The following is a 21,706-nucleotide window of genomic DNA, read 5'->3' on the forward strand; positions in this document are numbered from 1 at the left end:
TTGTAAATTCTGACTACAATCGACAAAAATATTGGTAATAAAAATAGGTCTTAGTACAACAGAATCTCCAGTATTCACCATTCCCGTATTAAATATTGTTTATATATATTTTGTTCCCTTTCCGCATACGAAGTAGCGGGCATTTGCTAGTTAAAAATAAATTAATTACGCATAAATGGTATTTTCCATAAAAAGTCTCTCCTCCCCGTTCGTTACATTTTGTTCTTAGAGATCCCTAAAGCAAGCCGGATTGTAGATCCCTATATATTGCCGTCACTAAACAAAAGAGTATAAATTACCAAAATCTATATTAATAAAAGAGTAGAGTGACTGATTCACTGACTGACTGACTGACTGATTGATTCATCAACGCCCAGACGAAACGGCTGAAGCTAGAATCATGAAATTTTGGGTGAGGGTCACTCTTGGTCCGAAGGTGACAGATAAGGCTTGGTTTTTGGAAATTCGTACTAGAACGGTACGAAAAGTACCAAAAGGTACTAAATATGGTACCGTTTGTATTTGGCGAACCGGTGCAGCTAGAACTTTGCAATTTGGAAAGAAGGTCACTGATGGAGTGTAGGAAAGATGTGCTAAAGGGTTTTTGGAAATTCGAACTATAAGTGTACGAAAAGTACTAAATTTGGTACCAATTCGTATTTTGTGAACGGATAAAGATTAAAGATTGAAATTTGGTGTGAGAATCAAGGATAAAAGGTACGATTGACATAAGGAGGTGGGTTAGGAAAAGTGTACTCATGTGTACGAAAAGTACTAAATGGTACTAAATTTGGTACAATTATGATTTGGGCGAACGGATAGAGCTGGAATCCTGAAATTTTGAACTAAGGCTACTGTTGGAGAGTAAAATGGAAGTAGTTTTGAAAATTCGTACTTATGGGTACGAAAAGTACTAAATGGTACTAAATTTGGTACAATTATGATTTGGACGAACGGATAGAGCTGAAATCATGAAATTTGGAACTAAGGTTACTGTTGGAGAGTAAAATGGAAGTAGTTTTGAAAATTCGTACTTATGGGTACGAAAAGTACTAAATGATACTAAATTTGGTACAATTATGATTTGGGTCATCGGATAGAGCTGAATTTATGAAATTGGGAATAAAACTTGCTGCTGGATTATAAGAATGGCTACTGTTGGATTGTAGAATGGAGTTGTTTTGAAAATTCGTACTTAAGGTTACGAAAAGTACTAAGTGGTACTAAATTTGGTACAATTTGAATTTAGGGTGAACGGATAGAGCTGTAGCCCTAAAATTTCGAATTAGCATTGACGTTAGCGTATGGGATTGAGATAATTGGGAAATTAGGACTTGGGTGAACGAACAGAACTGGAATAATGAAATTTAGAATTAAACTTGCTGTTGGGGTGTAAGATGGAGTTAGTGTTACAGATTCTTACGGGTAAGAAAAATACTAAATTTGGTACAATTTGGATTTGGGTGAACGAATAGAGCTGGAAACCTTAAATTCGTAATTGAGATTAATCTTGAAGTGTAGGATTGAGGTAGTTTTGGAAATTCGTACTTATGAATACGAAAATCACTAAATTTGGTATAATTTGGATTTGGGTCAACAATCCTGAAATGTGGAATTGAGATTTCTGTTGGAGTGTAGGATTGTGGTAGTTTTGGAAATTCGTTCTTATGGGAACGAAAAGTACTAAATTTGGTACAATTGGGATTTGGAATCTGGAATCCTGAAATTTGGAATTGAGATTATAGTTGAAGTCTAGGATTGAGGTAGTTTTGGAAATTCGTTCTTATGGGTACAAAGAGTACTTAATGGCACTCAATTTGTTGTTTGGTGTAGGGGCAGTTATGGAATCTATATTTTTTGGATTTAGTGTGAGTATTGGTGTGCAATGTTGGTCTCGCTGTTAACATGTAAGGCTGATCTTTTTGATCTTTTGAAAATCGAACTAAAGCGGTACGAACAATACTAAAATATTAAACAATAAATATTGATTAAAATTGGTATAAGTACAATAAAATGTTCAGTGTTCGCCATTTCCATTATATTATTTTTTTTATATCCTTTCCGCATACGAAGTAGCGGGCACTTTGCTAGTGTTGTTATAAAATAACAAAATTATAAAATAAAAATAATTTACGAAATAAAAATACTTAAAGGAGTGCATTTGGAGTCCATGTCGAAATCTGAACTGGTGATGGGAAGATAATTGAAAAAACCTTTTGTAAGATGAATGAATATCAGTTGCGGAGAACGGAGGAAGTAATCTTTTGCGTTGCAGCGGTGGTGATTACATTGCAATTTGGGATGTAAACTTTTGAAAAACTAAACTGATAAATTAATTGTAGTTATTTCATGAATTCGTTTGAATTAATAAAGAGTTTTGTTTTTCATGAAAACCATATTTCAATACAGCATTTCCATTTTCCAAACAATATGAAAATTTCATCCCAAGGGGTTGGTGAAAATGACATGCCAAAGCATTGGTTAAAATGACATGTCAAAGCATGGGTGAAAATGACGTGTCAAAGCATTGGTGAAAATGACATGTCAAATCATTGGTGGAAATGACATGCTTAGGATCCAGAAAAGAACGTCATCTTTTGGGGTCCACGCTCATATAAAATTCATCGATGAAGATGCTAAAAAGATGACATGCTAGATCACTTGCACCCATGATTGAATGTCATCTTTGGCATCGAACATTTTGCTGGGTTATTTTAATAATAAAAGGAGCAGCTGTATTAACTCAATGTCATGGAAAGATCGATGTTTGAAAACAGCTCCTACCTTCTCTGTGGAAATATGCGGTACAAATATACGACATCAGAATTCGGAAGGAGTATTCGAGACTATGGGTCTGTTCCAGTACTGCAAGAATCTACTAATTTTTACTATTTTCTTCGATAACATAAAGGAAAAAATGTTATCGAAGTAAAAAATAGTAGCTTCTTGCAGGTTCTGGAACAGAACAAATAATTTATTGTAAGGGCCTCTTTGCAGCTGCAGAGTCGACAAATTGAATAAAAAAATTCTACAAAAATAAAGTTTTAAGTACCACGCCTGCCAGATATGACGATTTATCGTCATTTTGATATGTTGGCCAAAATTTAATAAATGATAATTTCACAATTTTTACCCAATAAAATGACGATTTTCTGTTATTTTTCTAATAAAAACTATTCAAATATTCTTAGTTAACATTAATTCTCAGGAATTGTTAACAAAAACAAAACTAATTGTTCTGTTCCAGAACTGCAAGAATCTACTAATTTTTACTATTTTTTCGATAACAAAAAGGAAAATTTTTTATCGTAGTAAAAAATAGTAGCTTCTGGGACAGGCATAATATGTATATAATTGCTCCGCTTCCGAAACTGCAAAAAAATCTATTATTTTTGATTTTTTACTGAAATTTTACACAGGAAAAATTGTCAAAATTTCAAAAATGGTAGACTCTTGCCATTTCTGGAACATGCCAATTAATTGCGCAACATTTCAAAATTTAAATAGATTTGATTTTAAAAACATTTTTTTCCACACCCTGCAACAATCTACAAAATTTACTACGATAACAAAATGTTTTCCTTAATGGGCCATACCTATATGCGTCCGTATACCCACGGCGTGTGTGGTGAAAAAAGTAGAGCACATGTATTCTTATGAGAACTACGGAAATACGTCGAGCGTATACGTTTTGCAAGTTGAAAAAATTTAACTTTGACATAACGTTATTGTTTGTATGTGTGTGTGTTTTATATTTTAAAAACAAAAGCCCAACAAAACATGAAATACAATTCCTTGCAAAAGAAAATTATTTGTTTTACGAATGAAAACATGTGAGTAAGTTTCGGTTACGGATTTTGTGTTTCAAATGTGATTTTGGACCAGGCCTGCTCAGACACATACAAACACATTTTGTAATTGTGTTGGTTTTGAAATACACAAATTTCAATTTTCCTTTGTCTCTCTGTATACTGTGAGAAATATCGTAACAGTTTTTTTTTTTATTTTATATTTCAAAATATAGAGTAGAATAATTATTTTATTTTGACCAAATGTGACTGTTAATGTTATAATTTGTTGCAAATCAAGTTCGTGACAAACCAAAGTGCGTTGACAAACCAAACACTCTAATTTGCCGTAAAAATTTTAGGCAAATAAAAATTCGTATTCAGTATCTTCATTCATTTTTTCAGTGTACGCATATAAATTCATAGACAAATTCGAAAACAGAACCTTCCTCATTGAATGTTCAATAGAGACTGATTTTTAATTTTGAAAATATTCAAAACAAAAACAAAAGCTCTCTTTTTAAATTGTGTGTGTGAGAAAATTGACACACACCGACAGCTCAGGTGCGCACCTTGAGCAGGCCTGTTTTGGACTCAACGTATTTGGGTAGTACGGATGCTCAGAGAACGTTGTTGTGGTAGGTTGGTGAATAATTTTTGTTGGTCGCGCTGAGAGTTGGGTATAGCTGTATGATATCGAAAAAATAGTAAAATTGATAGAAGAGAGCATTTATTCTATTTTCGACATCCTTAATGAATTTTCACATTGTGTGAACATTGACGAAAAGCAAAAATTGGATACAGAATTTCTTGAACTAAGAATTTTGAGGAAACGTTTGAAACTAGTGAAACGGATTTATTTCGCTTTTGCAATGAAATATTTCCTATGATAGCATTTGTATAGAAGGTTAAACTCCGTACACACTAGAGCTTTTTGCCGGGTTAACCTTCTTTATGAGGATTTGTTTGACATATAAGCAATGGAATTGACATTTAAAACCCAGTGGGTTTGTTAAATCCGGTCATATGTAAACGTACTATAATGGTATGTCGGTATGTCTTATGCCATGTTCATACCAGCATTTGAATAACGTCGTTCGTTCTCATAATTACGTACGCGAATTAACCCGTTCATACGACGTGGTACATCATTCACAGCAACATGATTCATATTTTTATAGTTTCTGTTTACTGATTTTAAAGAAAGTTTCAGCCAAAAGCGAGTGAAGTTAATTAATATGAACTGAAAAAATATTTGTCCTTCTTTCAGATATCTATTTAATATTAAATTATATTAGTTTCATTCATGTTTTCTATTTTTTCTCACAATTTTGGTGTTTTCAGTATATTTTCAAATTTTTCTATTTTAAAAATTGACGAGAGAGAGACCTGCCAAAATAACTTTTTGGTATACAGATTTTCCGGCAGGCATTTGATTTTTGTTTCTAATGGCCCGATTCCGTACAGCGAGGCGAGTCATGTCGCGTCGTCTATCGTCTCTGTGACAAAATTTAAAAAATGCACTGCGTACAGCGATAGAAAATAATCGTCGATAACAAGTTATTTTTATTTATTTTTTTTTATTTATTTTTCGTTAGTCAAAATGAACGGCGACAGCTAATTTGTTGTCGCCGGAAAATGAACATTACGGCGTCAGGCGAATATTGCCGTACGGAATCTAAAAATTGCATTTGGCAACGCGACACGACTCGCCTCGCTGTACGGAATCGGCCCATAAATTTGTACGCGAATTTAAAATGATGGACAAGAAATGTAAATGCAATGAAAGAAAAGACAAAATTTGCTATGATTTGAATGTATACTAGTCGTTAAACCGTTTACTTTTTATTCATATTTTGCAGTCTTCCTAAAAAATTTGTATTTTTTCTGTCATAATTAATTTATTTCGATAAATTCTCTCATTTGTTAGAAATGGGACATATTTTATCGTCGTTCTGAGAGTGATTTAAATTGAACAATGTACACAAATCGTTGTTCGTTCTCAATATTTTGTATGGGAAATTAAGTAATTACATCGTAATTTGGGGTCGAACAACGAATAGAGAGCGAAACACCGTCAGTCTGAACAAGGCATTACCTCATTCATCATCAAATGTTGAACGTGTTTTCAGACAAGTAAATCTTAATAAAATGAAATATCGAAACCCTTTGCCTCTCAACACCCTCTCTCACCTACAAACTGACAAAATTCCGCAAGGAAAATTGCCTAATGTAAATATGGACATACATACAAATATTTCCCATAGTATCCCAACATACCATTTTGTGTCATTTTATAAAATACCAAAACAAACAAGTAAAAAAGTGTCAGTCGGCTTTGCCGACAGATACATATATACTCTCAGCCAATGTGAAGTGAAACTTTCACCTACGGACAGGACAGATCGAATGTATTTAAGGTCTCTTCAGAATTTTGTGGCCCTTCTTGGAATTTGAACTTGCCGACAAAAATGTGGATTAGGAATTAACTGCACTAAGACAAAAATGTTGAACCTTTGTGGGGGAGGTACCCTTAGGGAGGACGGATATGGGCCATTTTAGAAGTTAAATAAAAATTTGACAAAATATTAGGAGATCCAAAGTTTGGACCAAATCGGTTGCCTTATTCGTCCTAGCATTTTAGTGACATTTTTAAATATTGGGGAGAAGTACCGGAAGTTGTGGACCGGTATTGACCCATGAAACTAAGTTTGGATATAATATGACGAAGACCAAATGTTGGACCAAATCGGTTGAACAGTTAGGGAATTATCGTGCTCTCTGACAGAGACATCTTTCGGGCTGTTTTCCTAAGAAATATGAACTTGCCCCTGAAAAAACTTTCACCGTCGTAATGGAGGTAGCGAATGCAAACCGCTTCAACAAAAATAAAAGTGATTCGAGATCAGGTCTTAAAGTGAACTTATCCCAAATTGTGTGTGAGAGGTACCAGAAGGAGTAGACAAATTTAGTCAATATTCGAACCTGTTCTATATCTGGTAGATATATTAGGATGTGCAAAGTATGGATTACATCGGTCACTCCCTTCAAGAGTTATCGTGGGCACAATTTTTCCGAACATTTTTGAACTTTTGTGGGGGAGGTACCTGAAGGAGTGGACCTATATAGCCCATCTTCGAACTTAAACTAAGTTTGGACAAAATTTTCGACCGAATCGGCAGATCCGTTCGAGAGTTATCTTGCGCTCCATCCACTACACACGGTGTTATAGGGGCTTTTTGCATCTTTCAGGCTATTTTCTCAGGAAGTATAGACTTGCCCCTGATGAAACTTGTACCGCCGTATGGGGGGCAATGAATACAACTTGTTGCAACAAAAATCAAAGCGATTCGAGAGCAAGTCCTAATCTGAACTTATCCGAAATTTTGTGTGGGAAGTGGCCGAAGGAGTGGACCGATTGAGTCTATTTTGAAACCTCATCTAAGTTTAGTAGAAATTTAACGATGTGCAAAGTATGGATCAAATCGGTTATTCCCTTCAAGAGTTATCGTGCGCACAAATTTTACGAACATTTTCAAACTTTTGAACTTAAACTAAGTTTGGACAAAATATTACGAAAGCCAAATTTTAGATCGAATCGGTTGATCCGTTCGAGAGTTATCGTGCGCTCCAGCCAACCAAACAGACGGACGGACATTGCTCAATGGACTCCAAATTTTCTGAAACACATTTGGTCCAAAAACCATTTGGACTAAAACCATTATTTCGATGAGGCACATTTTGCCCGTATGAAAGTGTATATACCCTCGTTAGCATAAATGCTTAGGGTATAAAAATATTTATAAAAATGATATAAAATGTTCATATTAAATATTTTCCATGGGATACCGTTTAGATCATTTTCTAGCTATTAATAAAAAGCAGTCGTAAACTTCTACCCATAGCAAGAGTTGTTGTCAACTTTTAAAATTAGATCGTGGACATAAATGTTGTAGGGAAAACTGAACAATGAGTTTCTAAAAAATGCACCTCAATACATTTTTATTCCTAACGAGAATATATACATACATATCGTCACCATAAATGCCCGAAGACGTAGCCCACAAAACTAAAATTTTATCGTGTTTTAAGACAAAGAAGAAATATATTTTTGGAAAAAAAATTAATTTTTTTTCAGAATTTCAGAAGCTGTGTGGGTTACATCTTTTGGCAATGTATTTTTCTGAAATGCCAAAAGACGTAACCTACAATTTATTGGGTATATATGTAAAGAAACTAGTATAAATGAAAAATTATAATCAAATTAGAACTGACTTATTGGCCTACACGGTTAAACGAACTTTAAACTAGCTATCTGAAGGTGTTGGGTTCAATTCCCAGTCTTAACGCTGATATTTCAATGGACCACAATTAGGCGAACTTTCTATTCCAACAAGCACTACAATTACTTATAATTTCAGGTGTATTAGACGATATTAAAAAAGTATCAGATCCAGAATATTATATTTATTGTGGTATTTTAGTCAATTTATCGACAAAATATAGTTAAGTTAATTAAGTGTAGCAGGTGCTGAAATTTCTTTTTTTTGCCTCTGTGCGTACATGTAAGGAGGACCCACTGCTCCAAAGTCTGCGGAAATTGTCTGTGGTAGAGTCTGGTAGTTATCTTTTATATCAGTTTTAAAATAGATTATATAGCTAAGATCAAACGCCAACGCTTGCAGTTTATTGGATCTCCTGTCTATTTGCATAAGTAGACAATACAGAAAAGTTGCGTTTTTCTCTGGACCTATTTGAATATCATTAAAATCAGTTGAATTTATCCAATCTCAAGTCATTATATATGTTATACCACGTGTTTATACATAAGAAAATTTTTCGGCAAACTTACACTAAATCTTAGTTGTCTTTAAAAAAAAAAAAACATCTTTGTGTTATACCGACGAGAATTTTGAGCATATACACGTTTTCGGGTCAACGTCTCATAAGACTTGTCACGTACATGAGTTTTTGTTGCCATTTGTCTTGTATTGCCTTTAAAATAACTTTTGTCCGTTTAGTTTATATTGTTTTCATGTTTATTGTTGTTTTGAAGCGAACCGGTTAAAATTACCACTCCATGTGATAGGTACTTCTATAAGCTTCCAAACGACACCCACTTTGTAGTAATAGGTTCAGTAGAACCGTGTTTAACCCGGTTTTTGAATTTCGACTTTCGGGTCAAATAACCGGATCCGTCCCAAAGGAAATTATACATTTCCGTAATCAGCTTAATATACCCTCCCTCTGGCATGATAATAGCTGCAAAAATCAAAGACTAAATTGTTTGTACGGCTGTTTAATTTTCAAATAATGTGGGTTACGCCTTTTGTGTGTTTATGAAAATTACAGTACGTTGTTACGTCTTTTGGCATTTCTTAAATAGGATCGTTATTTTCAAACGTAGACGCTTGAAATTTTGCCAGAGCATGTATTTTAGCTTAATGTATCAGATTCCATCAAAAAAACGAATTTCGATTTTCATATGGGCTACATCTTCCGGCATTTATGGTGACGATATACATATATGGTAACATGGGACGCCTTCGCCACTGGGGCGACTATTTTCGCCCAAACTACAAGTGCTAGAAAAAATCCGTTAAAGTCAAAATTGTGAATTTAATGAAGATCTATCGTCTCCCAAAAATTTGCAGTTGTTTCATAGGTATGACAACGGACGTACGCGGTTTTGTGTTTACAGGGTATTGGGAAAATAATTATGGTAGGTATGTTTTGTGCTATCTTCTTTACCTTTTGTGATATCAAAAACATATTTTATACCGTTAGAATACAACTACTGAAAAATATAACCCCAATAATTCACGTGATAAAAATCAATTACAAATGCCAATATATTAATATTATGAAATATGTAAGGGGTGGGGCACCTTAAAGCGTAACGATCCGATCCGCCAATAATTGTGTTTGTCGAGGCTGCTCTTAAAACACTAAAGCCCAACACTACACTATAAAGTCTGGGATTGTTAGCGGATGCAGATATCTACTTGAAAACATTCAAAATTCAACAGAAACACTTGTGATCCCGCCGTTGTGTAATTTTATTGCTGAACTTGTAGAGTTTTTTTTTTTTCAATAAATCCGGTCGAATTTGGTCCTACAAACCCAAGCGTCGGATTGTGAAACTCATCTGGCCAGTTCTGACGAGACGTAGAACTTCATCCTTCCTCTAATATAGTAAGTCTGAGAGTAGAATTTCGGTAGGAGTAATTATCATATCAGTCATGGAATTGTAAGATAGATGGAATCAATATCGATCGGCTTTGCAGGCTATGTGTGAATGAAGATCATCTGCTATGTCGCTGCTCTATGCTTAGGGACATCAGAGACAGCGACTATCAGGTGACTATGAAATCTCTACCCTCACTAGTCTCCTGTAATATATCCGTTTTTTTTTCAGAGCATGTAAATAGCTATAGACAAACTGCGCGGCATATCTACAAATTTGATTCTATCACACTAATGTGAGGTCAATTAAACAAAATATTAACATTAATGACGTTTACATGTTTCATACATCCTACTCCATACACTGTAGCCTAGCTTGTATATATTTTCAGGATAAACCTAAGACCTAAGGTATCCGAGTTAGGAAGCTATGATGAATTATGGCTGCGCAACCTTAAACCTACGTAATGGTTTTAGAAAACTCTGGGAGTGGGCAAAACTTGCCTTTCTGAGCTTCATAATCCAGATCACATTACAGCGGGATAGACTGTTATAAGTCTATCTATGGATAAATGGGAAACGTGGCCATAAATGTTGTAGGAAAAATTGAACAATGAGTTTCTAAAAAATACACATCAATACATTTTTATTCCTAACGAGAATATATACATACATATCGTCACCATAAATGCCCGAAGACGTAACCCACAAAACCAAAACGATATATACACTTTCATAGGACCAAAATGTGCCTCATCGAAACAATGGTTTTAGACCACAAGTATGTTTGGACAAAATTCTTTTCCGACAATATGGAATCGATTTAGCCCTGTCCGTTCGTGTGTCTGGCTGGCTGGAGCGCAGGATAACTCTCGGACGAATGTTTAAGTTCGAAGGAGTGGACCGATTAGGTACCCTACTCCCACAAAAGTTATATTTTTTGCTAAAATGATGCGTACGAAAACTCGCGAAGGGAGTAACCGATTTGGTCCATACTTTACCAGACATAGATCAGTTTCAAATATGGACTATATCGGTCGACTCTTTCAGGTACATACCTTCCACACAAAATTTAAATATTCGCAAACGTACCGTTTAAAGATATGTATGTCTCGGCTCGTTCAGAATTTGTTTGATGAGGACATTTGTAACGAAGGTATTCCTAGTGGTCTTGTTTACAGCGATATTATGTTTTTAATGGACAAGTCCAAGCTTCCTAACATACTTTTCCAAAAGCTATAAAACTTCTAGGGCGGCCAACTGAAATTACTGGCGGGCGAATGCATGAATCCTAAAATAAGATCATTCCAAAATTGACAATGTCGGTCCATTCCTTAAGGGGTGACCCACACTTTTAAAGCCCAAAAAGGCAGTTTTTCATGAATTTTTTGGTATTTTTTTTCATCTGAAAGAGCACATCCTTAGCTACTTTCTGATCTTTTTTGTGTTGAAAAATATAATGTGGTTTTGTGGCAAATGGCCGTCCACCAAAACTTTTTTTGTAAAAGCGTTTTACGGTGCCAACTCTAGCTCGAAAACTAATTAACCGATCTCATTTAATTAGAACATATAGTTCTAAACCTTCATCAATAGATTTTTTTAAATATTAGATTTTTCTGAATTGTTGGACCAAAAAGTCAAAATTTCAATTTTTGGCTTAAAAGCTGACTTTTTCTGGTCATAAAACGGACCAATTTTTTTCAATAAAATCGATCGATAAAAGACTAGATTTTGTTGTCCTTGATAACCCCAAAAAATTGTATGAAAATCGGTTCATTAGTTTTCGAGCTAAAGTTGGCACCGATTTCAAAAACGTAATAAATGTTTCCCTTCCAAAGCTCATATCTCAGGTAGTATTGTTCCGATCGACTTACCACATACTCTATGCCACTTCTACTTTAAATAAGCCAATAAACAGATTTTCGATCTTCTGAAATTTACAAGTGTGGGTCTCCCCTAAAGGTAGCTCATCCGCAACACTTTTATCAAAATCAAATAAATGTGTTAGCAAAACTTAAGAATTTATTCGGAGCGTCCATAATATTTAAGATAAAAACTCGAAATTTTAGATTTTTTTGGAACGTTCATACGTCCAAAAATGGCCACATAATTCTAAAAACCCACTAAATACATAATATTTGGGGGAACGATTTTTGTTTTGTAAGCCTGTATTCGATTTCAGTTTCTGAGAGCTGAGAGTTTCATAAACGAAACGGTGTATTTTATTTATACAAATAGAAAACAATTTGTTGTTTTTTTTTTGGATTTAGCTAAATTTATAAGATTTTTTTCTCTTTATTAATAATAATTTTGTTTTTTGTTGTTTCTGGTTTCTTTTGTTGTTCTTTAATACAATAATAATTAATAATATTAAATATAGAATTAAACATAAATTTTTATCTTTTAACACATATAAAAAATATATATAATATAATTAAAAAATAAAATACATTTGTGTTGCTATGTGTGTGTTTTTTGTGTTTGTGTGTTTCAGTTCAGTTTTCTACAAATATATGGAGATTTAGCGCTGATGTTTCTTTTAAAAAAGAAATGGGTGTTTCTTCGCGTTGTCATTATTACAAAGGAAGTGGAAATGTTGCAGTTGTTTGGTTGATGGTTGGTTGAATGGTAGTACGGGCGAGCGAGTGATCGGGCCAAAGGTTGTTTGTGTAATGTTTTGCAATTTGGTATATTTTCTTCTTTTTTCATTTTTGTGTTTTTATTTGGAAGTGGAATTGTTTTTAATCGTTTTTAGTTTTTCGTTCCATTATTCATTATAATATTAATTATAATTTTAATGTTTAATATTATTAATAATATGTTTTTATTTATTATTTTTAATATATATTTATATTACTATATATATAAATATCTATATATATGTATGTACTCCTTTTTAATAGTTTTCGTATATTTTGGGTGTTTCACGTGTTTGTGTGTGGTGTGGCGTGTGTTTGTTCCAATAAATTGCTTTATAAAAACCATGTTTTTTTAATAACGTTTCTGCAGGGTGTTTGTTGAGGGATCGAATAACTCGTCGTGTAAAAAATGAACACGGCAATTGCTGTTGCTGTAGTAGCTTTTTGCTTTGAGGCTTTGACGATTTGTGTTATTTGTGGTTGGGGAAGTAAAAAATATGTTTTTTAGCCAGTACATGCTCTTACACTTGTAGATATCCTTTAGGTTTTGTTTTCTTACTCTTTTCTTTATAATTATTTAAAAATAAGTTATCAGATCCAAATTATTATTTATTTGACTAAAGATAATTCTTTTATCTTCGGTTAAACTCAGATTTGATAGCTGAAATGAGATGGAAACGAGAAAAAATTAGTTGTTATTGAAAAAATGTAAACTTGAATATTAATTGGAGGAGCGGAGCACACAATACACATACCTTCTATTATTTCTTGTTTTACTTTTTGTATTTCCGTTTTCATTTCTCTAACAATTTCAGCCTTTAATTGTTCCAAATCACTATTGGATAATCCCGCTACAGATAATCCATCACCATTGACCTAAAAAGAAGAGAGGTAATTATTAAAAGGAAAATAAAAGAGTTAAGCATATTGCCCAACTTGTCATGTAATATAATAATAATTTTTCCACAAACATCCCAGATGGGACAAGGGAGACTTCTCTCATATCAATGAGTGCACGCCGATTCATATTGGCTCAATGATATGGGACCTACTTTTTATTGCCGAGTCCGAACGGCGTGTTTTACGACACCACTTGTAGAGAAAGTTTTGGGGGTCACCTTGGTGCAATGGTTAGCACGACCGCCTTGCACTCAGAAGGTCTGCGGTTCAAATCCCAGGCCAAGCAACATCAAATTTTCAACGGTGGCAAAATTCCCCTCAGTAATGCTGGCGACATTTCCTGAGTATTTAAGCCATGAAAAACTTCTCAACTTGTCATGTAACTAATATTAAATTGTGGCATTAATTAAACGGATAGTGAATCTCAGACCAACAGTAAAAATAGATTAAAATACAGTCAGTCACAAATGAAAGTCACACAAGCTTACAAAAGAGTTTAAAGATCGTATTTAACAAAAAGTAAATTTTACAAATGCACTTCTCACTTTTATTTCTTCTGGAAATAATCTTCGAATCCAGCCCTGTTCTTACAACAACGAAATCAGACAAATCTTCTTTATGGATTTTGTTTGGTTTAAGAGTACATATGTTCTTAGCCTTCTTTATTCCCTTCTGTGTTGGGTTCGGCTTCGTAACAGTGATTGACTACATCTGGTTATTTGGTGCAAGAGGTTTCTTCTTTTGTACTTTTTTTTTTGAGCGTCGCAGCTTCTTTAGTGGATTGGGCTTGAGCAGGAAGATCTTGCCCACCTGAAGTTCGCGTTGGGGTACATGAGACTAAGTTCACTCGAATTTTCTCATGTCCCTCAGTTCGTTTCTGATGAAGAAGGCTTCCACGAAGATACATCACAGCACGTTTGTAGTGTTTTGGCAGATATGTCCTAGAGTCAGTCACAGATGTTTGAGTTTCATTAGATTACCTATCGTCAGTTAATGAACCTGGGGCATCCTGCCTTTAAAAATTTATTACCGGCATGTGTCGCTATAAACCCATCTGGAACTGGGATTGTTCCCAGTTGAGCGTCTGAGCCCGGGGGTATGTCCGGGTTCTGCTCTTCTGGAAAAAGTCTATCCAGTTGGTCGAGGAGTTCTCTACTTTGAAGCTCTATGCTATCTACAATAGTCTTAACAGTCCATTGTAGGTTATCTTCGCCCATAACTTCGACTTTATCGTTATCCCTACAGATCGCCTGTTCGTCATATTTCCTATCATTAATGTTTATTGTAGCAAGTACAGCAAGTACATTACAAGGTATCAAGGCATCCACACCTAAAACAACCGGATCGCAATTTCTTGTCACCGGTATTTAGTTATTTAGACCCAGGTCCGTAACTTTATTCCTTTTATTTTTCTTCTCCATCGTAGTGGTTTATTTTAGGGGAAATATACCGATCCATTTTAAAGATTACAATCTGTTGGTTGCCACTTCTCTAACCCCAGCATACTGAGGATCCAAAAGATCCCCAAGGTTAAAGAGAAATGTTGAATCAGATCTATAGGAGGCTGCCCTCAGACAGCTCTGGTTCAATATATCTTAAACCACGTCCAAAGGTAAAAGAGAATTTCATGATAACCTGGCTTATAAATCAGAAAAGAAGAATACCAATATTGAAGATCAATTGCCAACTCCGACAAACGAGAGAGTAATTTTGGCGAAACTTAGATGTGAATGGTATAGCCGATACAATTCCTTTATACTTAATTTCATTCATGTTAAGGTTTTGAACAAGAAAAATACAGTAAGAGAATGATACAAGAAGACACTGCCTATTAATGATATACCATTATTTTGAAAATAGAAAGATCTAACTGAGATCGATTTAAATCTATAACTCTTATGAATTTTAATTCTTACCTTAAGTATCGTTTCTTCGCTAGCACTACCGAAACGTTTTCGCATGGGTCGGGGTGATTCACTTCCGCTGTTCGATGTATTGTGTGAGGAATTTGCATTTGAATTGTTGGAATTGGCCGATGATGAGGAGCCGCCTAATTTGTGCGGTAATGTATTGGATTTTTCCCAAGGTCGTTGTTTTACTTCTGGTTCCGCATCAGGCTATAAATAACAAAAACAATATTAGTGAAACTGTGTGGTAACAAGAATCCACTCACAACACTTACTTCTTTCTTTTCGGCCTGAGCACGTCGCCTTGCTAATGTCTTGGCCATTTCATCCATCATTGAGGCCATACCGCCGCCGCTTCCTCCACGACCAATGGTGCCATAATTGCCACTGCCTCCGCTGGGTGTGCTACTACCACTGTTTTCTGTAGGAGCTGCTGTGGACTGTAGAATGAAAAAAGAAACGCACATAAATATTTGATAGGAAATACTATAAAGCTTCTTTCTCTACTTACCTTCTTTTTCAATTTGGCCTGCTGTAGTTGGGCTGCCAGGGAACCCATTAGATCGGCTTGGGGATCTTCCTTCTTGGCTGCTGAACCGCCACCACCTCCCCCACCCATGGGTGGTGGTGGAGGCGGCGGAGGTGCTGCTGGACCACCACTTGGTCCACTTGGAGCTCCTCCACCGCCCATAGCTGGAGGCGCTGGGGGAGCTGGTGGTTGGGGTGGTGGTGGTACTGGTCCTGCACCGCCAGCATTACCATTAAACATGGGCGGAGCACCGCCAAATGCTGGTGGTGGTGGAGGAGCTGGTGCCCCTGGTGGAGGAGGAGCACCACCTTGACCACCACCAGTACTACTACTCATACGATTGAGTGGCGGTGGCATAGGTACATTACCAACGGGAGCATTACTATTGACTGGCATCATTGGTGGTGCCCCTGGCACCTGACCATAGGGATTCTCTGTTTGCTGTACCTGACCACCACCATTCATTTGTCCATAAGCATTTGGTGGCGCTGGCGGGCCATTAGGCATTGCTGGTGGCTGCGGCGGTTGAGGTGGCATCGGTATTACGCCACCGCCCATCTGCTGCGGTTGACTGCCATAAACGTTGTTGGCACTCTGCGAATTCGAGATGCCGCCTGGTCCCATTTGTTGCTGCGAAGACACATAGTGAGGAACGCCGCCGTTCTGATGTGGCGGTGGCATGGGAGGTTGGGGTGCCTGAGGTATCATTCCACCACCGATTTGCTGCTGTTGCGGATATTGATGTATATTAAGATTTGGATTAGAATTCGACAAGACATAGTGGGATTGCTGATACTATGTTGTGTAGTAGTAGTAGAGGTACATAGGTTGATTGATTCAAATTCAAATTCAGTTCAGATTGAGATTTGAGGGGACAAAGATGATGTTGGGTTGGGAGAAATTTTGTAGCATTTTACAACATTCAACCAGATTTTTTTTATTATGTACATGATTTAGTCAATCAAATGCAAAATGATTGAGTCAATCATTTAGTATTGGTCGGTCGTTCATACATTTGTAGGTGGTGGTGGATTGGTTGATTGATTTGAGCAGGAGTATAAATTTATTTGATTATGATGATAGGATCAGATCAAGCAGTAGTTTTGTGGTTTGTTTTTACAATTTTTTTTTTATTTTTGTAAAGTTGTGAAGCGTTCAGGCATGAAATGGAATGAGATAAAAAAGATACAAACAAAGAAATCAAATGAAAGAAAATATAATACAACAACAAATCAAATTTGTTTTGTGTGAAGTCGGATTGAATTTAACATGCAATATGTATGTATATTGGGAAAAACAAAAGAGCTAAGAGGGACCCAAAAACCAAATACAAAAAAAAAATCAATTTTGAATTGTAATTTTAAAAATAAGATAAAAATGAAAATACATCAAAAATAATATTGAAGTAGAAGTGCAATGCATTTAACATAATTGAAAATTGACTTCTAGAAGCTGGTCTTAAAAGAAATCGTTTAATTTTTACAGTGCCTAATTACATAACAATGGGAACAGACAACTGCCATTGGCGATAACTTTCTGTACTGCAGAACTTAGGAACGAATAGGACCTATAATTCTAGCGAGAGGGTTTCAATACTTTTCAATCCTCTAAACCTCCTGGACCTGCCGCCCTGCTTGTGTCATTCCGGCGATGCTTCAAAACGAACCTCCTATACCGATCACCATGCTAAAGGACATTTTGAGAGCTTGTCTGTTTGTTATTTCGCACATCGCTGCACTATGTGAAGAGGTAACAGTTACATACTTTCCAAAGTTGGAAGCCACGTCACTCCTTAAGGGGAGTACACATTATCATTCAAAACTGACAGTCAGCGTACTTTTAGGACAATTTTCCGGCAAATAATAACTTTTATTTAGCTAAAAACTTTTGAAATACAATATATATGGTATTATTTAGAGATTACAAAAGAAATTTTTCAGTTAGGCTTTGATATTCACGAAATAGACCTCGATGACTGTCAGTTTTGCTTGTCAATGTGTACTATACTTTAGCGAAAGACTATAGGTCGGTAAGCCTTTCATCTTTTCTACAGAAAACACTCGAAATTTTACTTGACTTGGAAACAAGACCTTATATTAATTGTGACCTTTGTTAGCAGCTCGCAACATGCTTATATCAAAGACTTAAACAGCTTTATAAGAAATAGAGGCTTTTATAAAGCAAAACCTGGAGGTTTCTTATCACACCTTAGAGCGTTAATTGATAGACGAAGTTTTTAAAATGTGAACTTCGAATCCATCTATTTGTCTCTAGAGCAACGGAGTGCCCCTCTATTTTTGATAGAAAACAGGTTAAACAATTCGAACGTTGTGGAGATTCACCAGAAGCACCTCACTGGGGGAGTTCTACCACTCTTACCATCCCAATCACCATCTTCTGGCCACCGATAGACCCAGGCATATCAGGAAGGATATTCATGCTCTAGAGACGGAGGTCCAACAATATAGGAGAGAACCTCTAGATCAACATGCATATCAGGCAGGATTGAACAGCATTCACACGGACACAGTTGCCATGGCCATAAGTAATTATTGTGTGAATGCAGTCATCGGAGTACATCCCCATCTATCGCAGCTGAAGAGCGTCAGCTGCCACGACAAACCAGAGTAGTTTTGGCTCAATTATTCTCGGGATATTGCAGTCGCCTAAATTCCTATCATCTCATCATCATCATCTCATCTAACTCCAGTGGATCTGTGGTTACATCCCATCGAAGTAGCCACTTTCCTGGAACTGGAGATAGACCCAGAGCCAGATTGAACAGGAGAACGAACATACAAACATAATAAAACACTGTTACAACAACAACAACCACTCTTACTGTGGCTTCTGTTGGGAGTTGGACAAATTAGGAATCAGGGTAGTTGCCTGCGCACATGCCGTTGTTATTCTAATCTGTCGAAAATGTCTATCTACGTTGTCCGGCTTATGGCAAGGTGTTTTAGTAAAGTTTTTTTTCGTTAGGGTACAAGGGCACTGCAGTGCTGAGGGAAATGAGATAAGTTGTTGATGAACTAGCAAGACTCAGTCTTCTGACCTACAAGTGGAGGACTGCTTCAAGCCACAGCTCTGCTTCTTCATCCACAAATTAAACAAGTCTGACTTTGGGATAACCGTAAGGACCTGTCAGAACGGACCTCGATGCAAGATATCGAAGTCAATTTGGGAGACCGCAATCTATGTTTTGTCAAGTTAAAGCTATTCTGATCCGGCTGTTTTAGGATGGATGCCTTGGCACCTGCAGCTGCACTTACTACAAATGCACTAAACACAACTGTTAGATGTTAGATGACAAACCGGCGATTTCTTAGGACAACAATGATGCCAATATTTGTGTAAACCGGTCTACGGCAGACAGGACCGAAGTTATGGACGGGGACGACCTACACGGGACTCTTAAGACTACGTACGTGTTGTGATGTATGAAGGAGTAAGCTTAGGTGCATCGAGAGAACTTACACTCATGTAACTCGACGCTAACTTCAGGTGGATAAAATCTTCCTTGCAGACCCTGTTAGCTGCTGAAGTCAAGAAGCTGCGGCGACAAGCAAAAAAGTAGAACGAAACCTACTGCCTCAAGCAACGTATATATATGTCCCTTGAATGAAAAGGCTAAAGAACGTACATCTAAATCATTCAATTCAAACCCGAAAGGCAAGGGTGAAGCGAAAGAACAATCGGTTGAAGGAACTTCCACAGGCTGCAAAGAAGTCAAGGAAGGTGGTTCGGCTGACTGTGAAACCACCTTTCAACAAGGACGCAAAAAACCTTACGCCAGACCGGTCACAACGATGCCTCCTATGGAAGAAGCAGCGACAGTCACTGGTGCTAGTCGAAACCGGTTTCGGAGGGTCATTGTTTCTGTGATGGTAAATCAGGGCAGCGCATTTGTTCATCAAAAGGGCGTCAAAGTCATTAACTGTCATAACAAAAGATCGCGATATTTCCTTGTTTAGGCTGTTAATGGACTTGGTGAACACTGTGAATCCAGCAGTGGTTCCTCCACCTATAGTGAACAGGGAGTTCATACTGAAAATGCTGGGTCTTCTGATCCAGATTTCCTTACATCTTTCTGGACTATTGCTATTCTAACTCCTTGTAAGGAGAATTGGGGGATGGATGTCAAGGATGCTGTAAACCTTATAGGAAAGGGGTATTCAACAGAGTTGTTAAATCTAGCGAACTAGTTCAGTACCATAGTTCGTTTGCGTATGAGTTATTTCATAAAAACAAAGAATATTACTAATATTACTCATTCGCATTTCGTTCATATAAACGACCTGTCCACTGAACTATATAGTGAACTAGGTCGTTCAAACGAACTAGATTTTAACAACTTTAGTATTCAAGGAAGCGCGAGAGAAAACTGAATTTCGGCTTTCTGACCAATGGTATTAACTGTTTATGATCCGAAACGAACGAACAGAATATTTTGAAACTACAACAATGTTGCAGCAAAATGAACGAGAAATTCCATGAGTTTTTTCAATAGACATCAATAGCCTTGAACGATTTTTTTTGCTCCATATGTATTACTGTCTTCCCTTATTAGTGCCTTCAACAGCGAATATATGGATCATTCTGAGCTCAGTGGGAAATTAACTAGTAGCTCTAGATTATGCGAAGGAAAGTGTTTGAGTAAACGGTATTGAAGCTATATTTAATGTTAGGATGAAAAAACCTCGCCTTATATCCCTTTATTCGAGCTGAAAAATGTAAAAGCTGTCAGATCTGAAGCCTACAAAGAAATGAATATATAACATGCAAGTATGGATTTTATGCCGCGTTATTTCCACTTCCAAAGATAAGTAGAACAACTTCCCTATAGGTAACATGAGAACTAAACGTAGATATAAATGTAAATGACATCTCACTTCTACAAATTCGCAAAAAATAGTGAACGCGAAATAATACAAAAACTGACCTCCACCAGAAAACAAAAGAAAAAAGGAGGCATAAAAACCCATACCAACAACCAAACAGAGGCAAAATAAAAGAATAAATTAGGCCAAATAGATACAAAGAGGAAACTAATAAGAAACAGTTTTGAACAAATGTTCAAATATTCAAATTATAGCACAAAAAATAAAAAATAACCAAGGGAAATAAATTTGGAAAACAAGAATAACAAACAATAAATAAAGGCAATTTTGTTGTTGTAGTACTAACCTGATTTGGTTGCTGCTGCTGATAACCGCCAGCATTGACCATTTGTTGTGTGGCATAGAGCGCATGTTGTTGTTGCTGCTGTTGCTGGAGTTGTTGCGTTTGTTGCATCTGTGACGGAGTATGGTACGATTGTTGTTGTGGCTGACCTGGTCCTGGTGGTATCTGTTGTTGTTGTGGTTGCATTGGCGGCTGTTGTTGCTGCTGCTGTGGATGTTGTTGCATACCATTCTGTGTTGGTCCAGTTGTGTGCCCATAAATTGAATGCTGCTGTTGTTGCTGGTGTTGTTGCATTTGTGGTGGCTGTGGTGCTGCTGGAGCACTAAGGGAATTCCTTTAGTATTTAAGTCGAAAACAATTTTTTGGATAGAAATTTTGGTGTGTGTGTGTGTGTGTGTGTGTGCGTGTGTGGTTTTTGTGATTATTTTGAATGGTGGAAATTTTGACACCAATATTTTTTTTGGGGATAATGTTGTGGACGTTAGAGGCATGCATAAAGGAATAGTGATATGAAATGATAAAAGTGGTGAGTAGGGAAATATAATAACATGTGAGGATAACATTAGAGGA

The 21,706-nt window shown here is 36.3% G+C and overlaps 1 protein-coding gene across 16 annotated transcripts in view; it reads right to left on the reverse strand.

The window, feature by feature from the left end:
• Window positions 1-12,887: 12,887 nt before the first annotated feature.
• Window positions 12,888-21,706, reverse strand: part of ena (ENAH actin regulator enabled) — a 204,977-nt gene continuing 196,158 nt past the window's right edge. For 4 of the 16 annotated variants that reach the window (XM_073992226.1, XM_073992225.1, XM_073992224.1 and 1 more), the window contains 6 exons: window positions 21,140-21,470; window positions 15,932-16,744; window positions 15,696-15,860; window positions 15,430-15,630; window positions 13,369-13,489; window positions 12,888-13,274 (listed from right to left, as the gene is read on the reverse strand). In XM_073992226.1, the coding sequence (XP_073848327.1) occupies window positions 13,246-13,274; window positions 13,369-13,489; window positions 15,430-15,630; window positions 15,696-15,860; window positions 15,932-16,744; window positions 21,140-21,470 (1,660 nt within the window). In that variant the 3' untranslated portion in view covers window positions 12,888-13,245. The remainder of the gene's footprint in view (window positions 13,275-13,368; window positions 13,490-15,429; window positions 15,631-15,695; window positions 15,861-15,931; window positions 16,745-21,139; window positions 21,471-21,706) is intronic. The other 12 variants (XM_073992234.1, XM_073992230.1, XM_073992223.1 and 9 more) reach the window with 5 other exon arrangements.

This window comes from Musca autumnalis, unplaced genomic scaffold (genome assembly GCF_047663935.1).
Source record: "Musca autumnalis isolate F117 unplaced genomic scaffold, ASM4766393v1 scaffold_5, whole genome shotgun sequence".
Taxonomy (NCBI): Eukaryota; Metazoa; Arthropoda; class Insecta; order Diptera; family Muscidae; genus Musca; species Musca autumnalis.